Source organism: Microtus oregoni, unplaced genomic scaffold, assembly GCF_018167655.1.
Source record: "Microtus oregoni isolate MIOR12 unplaced genomic scaffold, Mior012 000028F_ref0000031, whole genome shotgun sequence".
Classification (NCBI taxonomy): Eukaryota; Metazoa; Chordata; class Mammalia; order Rodentia; family Cricetidae; genus Microtus; species Microtus oregoni.
In genome coordinates, this window is record NW_024543087.1 from 16,943,079 (window position 1) to 16,954,692 (window position 11,614).

An 11,614-nucleotide genomic window follows, 5' to 3' on the forward strand; every position below is an offset into this window, starting at 1 on the left:
CATCTCCAGTTCCCATTTGCGCGTCTCCAAGAGTGGGACACAAAACTTCCCGAGATCCATGGCCTCCACTGGGAGGCTATCCCAAAATCTCGGCTCGTTTTACCGCAGACAAGGCCCTCAAATGTCCAGGACAGCAGCCGACTTCGACAGGCCTCTAGACTTTCGTCTAAGAAGTTCTGCGTTCCGACCCAGGATAAGGAGGGGTGTGGGCAGCCGGCACAAGAAGGTGGACGCTCTCATTGGTCCGCCAATCCACGTGGTGGCTCAAAACAAGGAACCGCTTTTGATCCTTGCTCGCGCCGCTTGTCCTGCTGGGTGTCTGCTGACGCCAGAAGTCCTACGCTACGAGTCCGGGGCCCAGGAGGGGACTGGATGTGGAGCCAAGAAGTACTCGGGACGAGTCACCAGATTCAGAGGCTGCCCGGCAGGAGGCAAAGCTGCTGCCCCTACCAAATATGGTGGCCCGTGCAGCTTCCGCCCAGCCGCTTCCTATGGACCGCCCAGGTTCAATCAGCAACCGACAACTGTCTAGGGCCCAGAGGCCGCCAGCCAATGAGGAGGTGTAGCGTGGAGCCGCCGTCCTGGGCTCCGGGGCACGTGGACCAATGAGAATGCAGCATATGGGTGGGCGCGGGGACTACCCGCCAATAGGAAGCTCCGGTTTGTGTCCCAGCCCCCTAGGCGGTGCACCGCGCCGGGTGCGGTTCGTTCGCGCAGCAGCGGCGGCGGCGGCGGCGGAGGCAGTGGAGATGTGGGCTACGCGAGGGCTGGCGGTAGCGCTGGCCCTGAGCGTGCTGCCTGACAGCCGGGCGCTGCGGCCAGGCGACTGCGAAGGTGCGTGGGGAGAAAGTGCGGGGCTGGGGGGGAGGGCAGATGGCGCTGAACCCAACGGAACCGAGAGGGCGGGGGCCCATCCTGGCGCGGTCCGCTGGAGGAAGGGCCTCGGAATTATTACCCGGACCTAGAAACATCGACTCGTTTAGGGGAAAGCATCGGCTCAGTCGCGTTGAAAACTTGGCCGGAAGCCCACGACACAGGAGTTTTTGTCCTTTCCCATCACTGTTTAGAGGTTCCGGGAAGGGACCCCCGTGGGCCGCAACGGCCTCTTGGGATTGCCAAGCTGCACTTACGGGTTCGGTGTTGTATTTGGAATAAGGAACATTTTGATTGTTTGCTTCAGCTTCTAGTGTGTCCCTTATGAGGTCACAGTGAGTTCTCTCTCAAGGACACGTGTCCACTCTCGGCTTAAACTTGAAAAGAGCAGGGAAGATTGGGTGGGGGTCACTGGGGTAATGATCACTCTCGGCTTAAACTTGAAAAGAGCAGGGAAGATTGTGTGGGTGTCACTGGGGTAATGATCACTCTCGGCATGCACTGGGTACTAGGATCCCAGCATAGGACCCCAGCAACCTAAGAGTTCTGTGCACCTATGAGTACGTAAGAAAAACCAATGATGGGAAAATAATGATCATCTCTTCTTTCTACCCCTGGTGGAATGGGGACTAGTAGTTGCTTAGCATCTCTCTTTCCTCTTTTGCAGTTTGTATTTCTTATCTGGGAAGATTTTACCAGGACCTCAAAGACAGAGATGTCACATTTTCACCAGCCACTATTGAAGAAGAACTTATAAAGTTCTGTCGTGAAGCAAGAGGCAAAGAGAATCGGTTGGTAAGTCTCTGGTGACCCACCCAGGCTCTCCCTGGCTCGCGTGTATGGTCCAGTTGATGATGGGCCATGTCTGTAAACTAGTGCGAGACTGAAGTATTTTTAGCCTGTACTTATAAAATACCTCCTATGAGCTGAGTATTGGTACAGCCCGGAAAGAAAAATGCCAGGCAAATGGAAAGCAGTGAGCGGTATATCCATGAAGAAAATAGACTAGAATAGTTTGGGGATTGGGAGGGCTGTTAGAGAGGGGTTGGATTTGTGAAGCAGAGAGAGTGTATCCAAACAGTGTGAGTGTCCAAAGGCCAGAGAGAGTTTGGTGTGTTTGGGATCAGGAATAGTTAACTAGGTGCCCCAAGGTGGCCAGGGTCAAGTCAAGGGCAAGAGCCCTAATGTAAAGCATTGACCTTTGTAGCTTTAATTTCTCTGGCAGTCTCTCATTGGAACTCTGATGGTTCTTCAGTTCATTTGGAAACTCTGGCACTGAGCAAATATCAAGGCCTAGACTGTACAACTACTAGATCTGGGCAAGCACTAAAAACATGCGGCCTGGCCAAGAGTTTTCAAAAATGACCTGAGCTGGAGAGGTGGTTCTGCAAGTGTCCTGCTTTGCAGAGGACCTGCGTTTAGTCTCCATTACCCACAACAGTCCTAACTCCAGCTCCGGGGAATCCAATGCCTTCTGGCCTCCCCAGCACCTGCATACGTGTGCACTTGATCGTGCACATAAAACATTAAGACTTTTGGTCCTTTTTCCTTTCTGCTACAGTGCTACTACATTGGGGCCACAGATGATGCAGCCACCAAGATCATCAATGAGGTGTCGAAGCCCCTGGCCCACCATATCCCTGTGGAGAAGATCTGTGAGAAGCTGAAGAAGAAAGACAGCCAGATCTGCGAGCTGAAATACGGTGAGTGTGGCCAGGACTGTGCGCCTCCTGCGATGTCTGTGTGCCAGCCTGGGCTTGCTTTCTAGCCAGAAGCGTCATCGTGAGGGTTTGGAGCATGATGGGTGATAACCTGTGCAGGGCTCAGAGACTTCCACATCAAAGCTGGGTGGTGGTCAGGAGTTGAGAAGGTGACTTGTTAGCATACTTTGAAAGAGGGAGGATTTGAAGGAGGCCAGCTAATAGCGGTACAGTGCAGACAGAGAATATAAAGATAAAATACATAAGGTGGACAAGTTGGGTAGGGCCTTGGGTTTGGTAAGGAATTTGGCTTTTAGTCTGAAGTTGGAAGCATCAGAAGTCTTTGAGCAGAAAAGTGCTGTAATGAGACTTGAGTTTAACAGACTTGTCATGGCTGTACTTCTGATGGAAACTCTGGCACTGAGCAAATATCAAGGCCTAGACTGTACAACTACTAGATCTGACCGTCAGCCCAGGAGTGATAGGAGTCGCAGCATCACCGTGACAGAGCCCATGTCATTGCACATAACCCCAGTCTTGAGATGAGCCAGGCCTCTCCCATGAAGTTTAAAAAATGCCAGTGTTAATTATAACCCACGTGTCCAAGGGCCTTGTGTTTGTGGTTTGTGCTTATGGTAATTTGGTACCCTGGTTGGTTCTGGCGTAGGTCTGTCTGGGTCATGGGTTATGGAGTAAGCTTTGACTCTGGTACCTTGACGGGGAGAAAGGATGTGTCTGCTCTGTCATCAGCCTGGAACTCATTCTGTGCTGACATGTAGAAGGTCCTTGGGGAACTGGAACCATGTGGGTTCTCGGCAGTGCATGTCCTGTAGTGGATACTGACAGCCTGAGGTGACCCTCCTGGGGAAGAATGTCAGTCCCCTCTTGGCACGGTATACACACATCTCCGTCCTAAGGAATGGTTTGCATGCAGCACGGGGGGCTGCAGCATCCTACCCCGCCATTTACTGTCCTGCTCTCCCTGCAGACAAGCAGATCGACCTGAGCACAGTGGACCTGAAGAAGCTCCGGGTGAAAGAGCTGAAGAAGATCCTGGACGACTGGGGGGAGATGTGCAAAGGCTGTGCAGAAAAGTCTGACTATATCCGGAAGATAAACGAACTGATGCCTAAATACGCCCCCAAGGCAGCCAGCGCACGGACTGATTTATAGTCACCAGAGGGAAAAACAGTTCACCTGTCTCTTCCCCAAACAACATTTTGTAATTTATTTTTTAAGCGGGCTTCTGACAATGAGACGTGAAGCCTGGAGCTTTCCTAATGATGATGCTGGCTCCATGGTGCCCCCTCCTCCCAGGGGGAGGAGTTTACTTCTTTCTTTTGCTGGTTTACTCTAGGACTTCAAAGTTTGTCTGGGAATTTTTTATTAAAGGGAAAAAACAAATCTGTTTTTGGAGAGTTGAACTGAAACAGGATTCGGTCCTATAATCTACTGGTTTGTCTCTCCAGTCTGCAAAGGTCCCTTGGTCTGCCAGTGCCACAATCACCCATAAAAGGATTTGGGAGCTTGGAGCAGCCAAAGTTGGGGGGAGGGGGCAGTTCTGGGCTTCAGAGTGTTGTATACTTCGGCCTGGTGAAGACTTAGGCTTGACACCTGAGCTGAAGGTGGACCTATCAGGTCAGCATATGCAGAACAAGCAGAGAATTTTCTGTGCTAGGGCGAGTAGTCAGAGTTGGCATTTCCATTTCTTCACCCCACCTGGTACTTAGTTGTCCATTCGTTGGGTTCTGGTCTGGGTCTAGTGTGAACAAGGCCCCTTGCTTACTTGTAGTCTTGCAGGTTTGGCGGGAATTGGTTCAGAGGGCCAGAGAGCTATGTGCAGTATGGTTTTCAGTTGCTCTGTGACTGGTACTTAACAGTGTGACTGTGCCTCACTGGGGACACCGCTCCTGCTGCCCCCAAACATCATGTGAAAGAAGTGGCAGCTAAAAAGTTGTGTTTTCCAAAGAGTCGGTCTTAGCTCGCTTGTGTGGTTCCTAAGTTCAGTTTGCATCCACGGGGCCTTAGATTCTGCCATGAAGCCCACTGCACCTGTCTCCTGCCAATTGCTTTGTGCCTGTGGGAGGAGGGGAGAGCTGGGTGCACCCTTTGTCATCCTACAGGACCTAACCTGGAAACAGCAGCCATCCGTGGGGAGCATAAAGCCCTAAAGGCCTTTGGGTACTCTTGCCTGTATTTCACCTGGATGTAGACAGAACATTAACCAGCAAGATGTCAGCATGGCGAGAGATGATAACTTCTGGCATTACCTGTTCTACAGACCTACCTTTCCAGCCTCCTGTTTGCCCAGAAACCTACAGCAGAAAGTTGGATCCAGGGGCACCAAGATTCCTGTCTATAGGATGCAAATGCAGCACTGGACCCAGGGAGGTCTCACCAGCATCTGTAGTCTTTGTTTTCAGGGTCTTGCCAGGACAGTGCCTGAAGAATCTGAATGCAGAAGATCCTGGGATGTGGGTCCTGGACAGGGTGTAGGATCCTTCAAGGACATCACCTCTGGTCCCAGTCAGAAAACGCCATGGAGGGGAATGGGATCTCAAGCTAGTGGCAGGTTTGAGGGGGATACTTCACGGACCGAGGCCGCCGGTCAAGTGGCCATTCCTGTTTTAGTGGGCACGGCCCTGAGCTGGCAGACCCACCGGCGTGGGTAGCCCTGGAGCACAAAGCCCAAGTCCCCCTGGGGCCTGCCTGCTCCTGAGGAATGCCGCGCACAACGCAGTAGCGGGTGCCTAAGCCCAGCCAGCCACGCTGTGGCGCCAGAGCTCGCAGTCGGGCCAGCTCCTCCGCTTGCCGAGGTGTCACGTGGTGCAGGACCGCGGAGCCGGGTGATAGGCGCCGAGCGAAACTCTCGTCCCGCCCACCAGAGTCACGTGGTGCGGCCGGCGCAGCTTGATAACGCAGCTCCCGGCCCCTCGGCGCCGCTCCCGCCCCGCCCCGCCGCCGCCGCCGCGCCGAGTCCTTTTGTCCAAGATGGCGGCGCCGGGGGCGCTGCCTCCTGGGCTGCCGCCGCTGCCGCTGTGAGGAACCTGCGGGCCGCCCGCCCGCCGCGCCGGCGCCATGAAGCGGCAGAACGAGCGAGACTCCAGCCCGAGCGGGCGTGGCTCGTCATCTTCCGCCAAGCGGCCGCGGGAGCGCGAACGGGAGGCAGAGGCGGGCGGGCGGCGAGCAGCGCACAAGGCCTCCGGCGGCACTAAGCACCCGGTTCCAGCGCGGGCTCGTGACAAGCCCCGCGGCAGTGGCGGCGGCGGGCATCGCGACGGTCGCGCTGCCGGGGATGCGAATCACCGAGCGAGCAGCGGACGCTCCTCGGGCGCGCCCGGAGGCGGAGGACGCACCGGCAAGGCCTCGGGGGACCCCGGTGCCGGCGGCTCGTCGCCCCGCGCCTCTCCGCTGCCACCGCCCCCGCCGCCCCCCGGGGCGGAACCAGCGGGTCCCGGCTCCACGGCGGCTCCGGAATACAAGACGCTGCTCATCAGCAGCCTGAGCCCCGCGCTGCCAGCCGAGCACCTGGAGGACCGGCTCTTCCACCAGTTCAAGCGTTTCGGTGAGATCAGCCTGCGCCTGTCGCACACTCCGGAGCTGGGCCGCGTGGCCTACGTGAACTTCCGGCACCCACAGGACGCGCGCGAGGCCCGGCAGCACGCCCTGGCCCGGCAGCTGCTGCTCTACGACCGGCCGCTCAAGGTAGAGCCGGTCTACCTGCGCGGCGGCGGCGGCGGGAGCAGCCGGCGCAGTAGCAGCAGCAGCGCCGCCGCCTCCACGCCGCCCCCGGGGCCCCCCACGCCCGCCGACCCCCTGGGCTACCTGCCGCTGCACGGGGGCTACCAGTACAAGCAGCGCTCGCTGTCGCCGGTAGCCGCCCCGCCCCTGCGGGAGCCCCGCGCTCGGCACGCCGCGGCAGCCTTCGCCCTGGATGCTGCGGCCGCGGCCGCCGTGGGACTGTCTCGGGAGCGGGCCTTGGACTACTACGGGCTGTACGACGACCGCGGGCGCCCCTACGGCTACCCGGCCGTGTGCGAGGAGGACCTGATGCCGGAGGATGACCAGAGAGCCACGCGCAACCTCTTCATCGGGAACCTGGACCACAGTGTATCTGAGGTGGAGCTCCGACGGGCCTTCGAGAAGTACGGCATCATTGAGGAGGTGGTCATCAAGAGGCCTGCCCGTGGCCAGGGTGGTGCCTATGCCTTCCTCAAGTTTCAGAACCTGGACATGGCACACAGGGCCAAGGTGGCTATGTCCGGCCGGGTGATTGGCAGAAACCCCATCAAGATAGGCTACGGCAAGGCTAACCCCACCACCCGCCTCTGGGTGGGTGGTCTGGGACCTAACACCTCGCTGGCAGCCCTGGCCAGGGAATTTGATCGCTTTGGGAGCATTCGGACCATCGATCACGTCAAAGGAGACAGCTTTGCCTACATCCAGTACGAGAGCCTGGACGCAGCCCAAGCCGCCTGCGCTAAAATGAGGGGCTTTCCCTTGGGTGGTCCGGATCGCAGGCTCAGGGTGGATTTTGCCAAAGCAGAGGAGACTCGCTATCCCCAGCAGTACCAGCCCTCACCTCTCCCTGTGCATTATGAGCTGCTCGCTGATGGATATACCCGGCATCGAAACCTGGATGCGGACCTAAGGGTGCGAGATAGGACCCCTCCACACCTCCTCTATGCAGACCGGGACCGGACCTTTTTGGAAGGGGACTGGACCAGCCTCAGTAAAAGTTCGGACCGCAGAAACAGCCTAGAGGGCTATAGCCGCTCAGTGCGCAGCCGGAGTGGTGAACGCTGGGGAGGAGATGGGGACCGGAGTATAGTCAAGCCCTGGGAAGAGAGACGCAAGCGGAGGAGCCTTTCTAGTGACCGTGGGAGGGCAACTCATTCCCCTTATGAGGAACGGAGCAGGACCAAGGGTGGGGGGCAGCAGTCTGAGCGAGGCTCGGACCGCACTCCTGAGCGTAACCGAAAGGAAAACCACTCCAGTGAAGGGACCAAGGAGTCAGGCAGCAACTCCCTCAGCAACAGCAGACATGGTGCGGAGGAGAGGGGCCATCATCACCACCACCACGAGGCTCCAGACTCCTCCCATGGAAAAAAGACTCGAGAGAGTGAACGCAATCATCGGACCACTGAGGCAGAGCCCAAGACTCTTGAAGAGCCAAAACACGAGACCAAAAAGCTAAAGACTCTTTCCGAGTATGCTCAGACACTGCAGCTGGGTTGGAATGGGCTTCTAGTTTTGAAAAACAGCTGTTTTCCAACATCTATGCACATCCTAGAGGGGGACCAGGGAGTTATCAGCGGTCTCCTCAAAGACCACACTTCTGGCAGCAAGCTGACCCAGCTAAAGATTGCCCAGCGCCTTCGACTGGACCAGCCCAAGCTGGACGAGGTCACCCGTCGCATCAAGCAGGGGAGCCCCAACGGCTACGCAGTGCTCCTAGCCATCCAGTCAGCCCCCAGTGGGCCTGGCACTGAAGGGGTGCCCGCCGTGGAACCAGGCCTACAGAGGCGGCTTCTCAGGAACCTGGTCTCCTACTTGAAACAGAAGCAGGCTGCAGGGGTGATCAGCCTGCCAGTGGGTGGGTCTAAGGGCAGAGACAGCACGGGCATGCTCTACGCTTTCCCTCCCTGCGACTTCTCACAGCAGTACCTGCAGTCGGCACTGCGGACCCTGGGCAAGCTAGAGGAAGAGCATATGGTGATAGTTATAGTCAGAGACGCTGCCTAGCCCGCACCTGCTCTTCCGCTGTGTTTGTGTCACAGAGCAGTCATGTTAAAATATGCTCCATTCTCTACCTACCTTACCCCCTTGGTTTGAATTCTCTGCTGGGTTGTTCTGGTTCATTTAGTGGCATCCTGTCCACTGCTAAAACTAAGCTCATGGGTCTGGGGCTTTTTGTTTTTGTTTTTTTACAAGAAAAAAAACTCCTGTTGTGTTTCCCATGTATGAGATACTATCTGCTGTATTCTGTATTTTTTTATTTTTATTTTTTTGACTAACTGTATGGAAAGTTGTCAGTAAAGCCTTTGTCAGAGGATGAATTTTTTTAATCTGACCATAGTCCTGGTTTAATCAGGTTTTTTCTTAAAAAATGGAAAACTGCCCTCAGTGCATGACCTATGTCGTTTTTGGTACCACTGCTTCTAACAGTGTGCTACGTTTGTGGTGCCCAGCTCTTTGTCTGTCAGGACCCTGCTCACACTCGTCGGTCCCTAATGGCCAACAGGCTTGTGTGACGTGGGCCATTACACCACCCTGAGCAGAGCCGGTTAGAGGAAGGGCCTGGGCCTAAGGTCTGTACCAGCCGCTACAGGTAGTTTTTATTATTGTTTTTTCCCTGTCTTAAGTGCTTCAGTTTGAGCTATGGCCGTTAGACAAGGTACCTAATTCTAAAGATTGTTGGACAGAGAGGGTAGTTTTCAGTTTTGTGGTCTTGCATTGGGGGGGAGGAACAGTGCAATATTGATGCTGAGGAGCCTTGTGTTTAACCTGTCCAGGCTCGCTCTGGATCAGTCTTTAGTCTTTATGTAGTCTAGGGTCTCCAGTGTCAGTCAGCTGCCTGGTTCCCAGGGGTCCTGGAGGGAAATGGTGGGATGCAGGTTTGAAGCAGCCTAGCTTGGTTAACCCTTCAATGTACTTGTGATTTGGGGGCTTTCTTTGGTCTTTCAGGGTTGTCAGTAGAGTGAGCCTGTGCCACAGTCAAACCTAGAGGTTTATGGCCAACAGCAAACTTCCCAGCTACAGTACTCAGTGCTGCAAGGGAGTACAGTGCCAGGAAGATGTCCTTGATGAGTGACATAGCTTTCCGTGATGAGCCACAGAAATGAGGTAAGGAAACAGATCATTCTCTGTGGGAAAGAAGTCACAGTTGCTAAATGATAGGCTAGAGCCCAGAGCCACATCAGCTGGGCTAAGAAGGAAACAGATTGAGGCATCCTCAGGCTGGGAGGGGAAAGTGGCCCAAGAGTTTTAGGCTCTGCCTTTGCTGTCTCAAGTAGGACGTTAGATCAGGCAACAGTTGTCGCCACAGATCACAGCTAGGCTGAGGATGTGCCAGCTTGGGTAGTCCAAACCAGTCAGGCCTAGGAGAATGGGAGTCCTGGTTAGGGGTTGTTGGTTCTGGCCCACCTGTAACCTCTGGGCTCTGAGATAGACCTTGGAGGTTATATGGAGTTCATGTACGTCTACAAGGACAGAAACTCTGGAAATTGGGTAAAATAGGGACTTTCTTCTCACCAGGCCTTGGCTGGTATTCATGAGACCAAACATGTCTCTAGAACAGAGGGTCACAACCCCTTTGACAAACTTGTGTCACCAGAAAATATTTACGTTACAATTCATAACAGTAGAATTACAGTTATGAAGTAGCAATGAAAATAATTTTATGGTTGGGGTCACCAGCACAAGAGGAACTGTGCTCAGGGGTCGCAGCATAGGAAGGTTGAGGACCACTGCTCTGAAGCATTAATGAGAGTGTTAATGTATCCTTCAGCTGTGGTCACTGCCTTCACTGGAGCAAGTCAGTAGGCCTGGTGTCCCAGACTACTTCAGAATTCTTTGTCATACAGCCAGAAACCAGAGCAAGACTCATCCTGAAGGCCTGTTGCAGTTTTTCTTGGAGATCTTGAACAATGTCATAGAACAGCTACAAAGCAAGTTTCATCACCCAAGTGCACCCTTCCCAGGCAGAACCAAGACACCCCGGCCCCAGCTTAATCAACCTGTTTGGAAAGGGTCACCCTTTGGCTCCAGTGATAGCCACTATTTTCTTGGTAAGACCTACAACCCACTGTGACCTTCCACCTTGGACCACTTAACCATCCTAACCACTTCCTTTTAGTCCTTAAGACATAACAGGTTCTGTGGCCTCCTAGCCAGCCCTGCCAGCACTAAAGGTGTGGGTCAGGTAACCAAGGCCTTGTCTAGTCATGACATTGTCTCCAGTGAGAAAGCCCACAGCAGGTACCCAGCAGCTGACGTTTCATGAAGGCAAAAAACCAGAGCAGACAAAACCCCTTAATGTGTAGTGTTTTTATACCCTGTGTCTTCCTAAGTGACTCAGGTTTTGAACCCTAGTAGAACAAGGAAGGTAGATGTTTTCTTTTAGTCTCATGAAACGCATTCCTAAGGGAGTGTTGTCAAGTCAACCAGAATTGTGCTTTCCTATTAAATGTGCCCGTCTCCACCTTGGGAGGCCTGTGGGTGCTCCCAAGAGCTTCTGGCAGATGAGCTGAATTAGTGATGATGCAGATTTTGCTGCTTTCTCTTCAGCTGCATTCAGTGCCAGCCATCAGACTTGTACTGGCTGTTGTCAGTTAACCAGTTAATGCCAAGGCATGAAGCAGACGAGGAGCTGAGGCCTCGGCTTTTACAGGAATAAGATGGATGTGCCTCTGTGATACAGGCCATTTCAGTGTGACAGGTTGTGTTCCTGAGTGTAGCAGGTTCTACCTACCCCTGGAGAGTTTCCGCCATCTTGTGTTGCTTGTTTACTTTATACCCAATACACCCTTCTCTCAGTAAAGGGAGAGGTGTCTCTGTGGCTGTGTAATTAATGCCTATGTAACAGAAACCGAAGCTACCATTTCGGCAAAATCAGAGTGAGAAATTACTGTTTTATATTTATTGTGGGAAAGAAATGGTGGGATAAACAAAACATGAGCCCCTCATACTTTCAGACCCGTGAAGGTTTTCCTCCATACCCAACGTGACCAAGCCTCAAGTACCCCTCAACTTCTAGGACTGAAAAAGACCTAGGGGTGGCCAGACTGCTCCTTAAAGGTCCCACACACGGTGATAGAGATGCAGCCCCACTCTCTTACCCCCTCTGCCCTCCCCCCCTTGTTGTCCTCACAAGGCCTCCAGCAACTTCAGGCCAGGCTCAAGTGACTAAACTACTGTCTGCCCTGGGAGACTTGCTGTGGGAGGGCTCTGCCTTCCTTAGGTCCCCTGGTCTGGCCAAAACTGTGAGGAGGTGAAGGACACCCCATCTCAGTAAAAGAAAACAAGGAAAGGCCATAAAC

The 11,614-nt window shown here is 54.3% G+C and overlaps 2 protein-coding genes across 2 annotated transcripts; both read left to right on the forward strand.

The window, feature by feature from the left end:
• Nucleotides 1-672: 672 nt before the first annotated feature.
• Nucleotides 673-3,977, forward strand: Manf (mesencephalic astrocyte derived neurotrophic factor). Its single transcript, XM_041676731.1, has 4 exons — nucleotides 673-834; nucleotides 1,541-1,668; nucleotides 2,435-2,576; nucleotides 3,562-3,977. Exons 1-4 carry the CDS (start codon nucleotides 750-752, stop codon nucleotides 3,744-3,746), a joined length of 540 nt encoding a protein of 179 aa, XP_041532665.1. The 5' UTR covers nucleotides 673-749; the 3' UTR covers nucleotides 3,747-3,977.
• A 133-nt stretch (nucleotides 3,978-4,110) lies between these two features.
• Nucleotides 4,111-8,699, forward strand: Rbm15b (RNA binding motif protein 15B). The gene has a single exon (XM_041676730.1). The coding sequence runs from the start codon at nucleotides 5,652-5,654 to the stop codon at nucleotides 8,316-8,318; it is 2,667 nt and encodes an 888-aa protein (XP_041532664.1). The 5' UTR covers nucleotides 4,111-5,651; the 3' UTR covers nucleotides 8,319-8,699.
• The last annotated feature ends 2,915 nt before the right edge of the window (nucleotides 8,700-11,614 follow it).

What these genes read in the sequence shown, in the direction of transcription:
- Manf (XM_041676731.1), top strand. Translation starts at nt 750, where the DNA reads ATGTGGGCTACGCGAGGGCTGGCGGTAGCGCTGGCCCTGAGCGTGCTG. An exon ending in GCGGCCAGGCGACTGCGAAG is followed by an intron (nt 835 to 1,540) that starts GTGCGTGGGGAG and finishes CCTCTTTTGCAG; the next exon opens with TTTGTATTTCTTATCTGGGA. An exon ending in GAGGCAAAGAGAATCGGTTG is followed by an intron (nt 1,669 to 2,434) that starts GTAAGTCTCTGG and finishes TTTCTGCTACAG; the next exon opens with TGCTACTACATTGGGGCCAC.
- Rbm15b (XM_041676730.1), top strand. Translation starts at nt 5,652, where the DNA reads ATGAAGCGGCAGAACGAGCGAGACTCCAGCCCGAGCGGGCGTGGCTCG.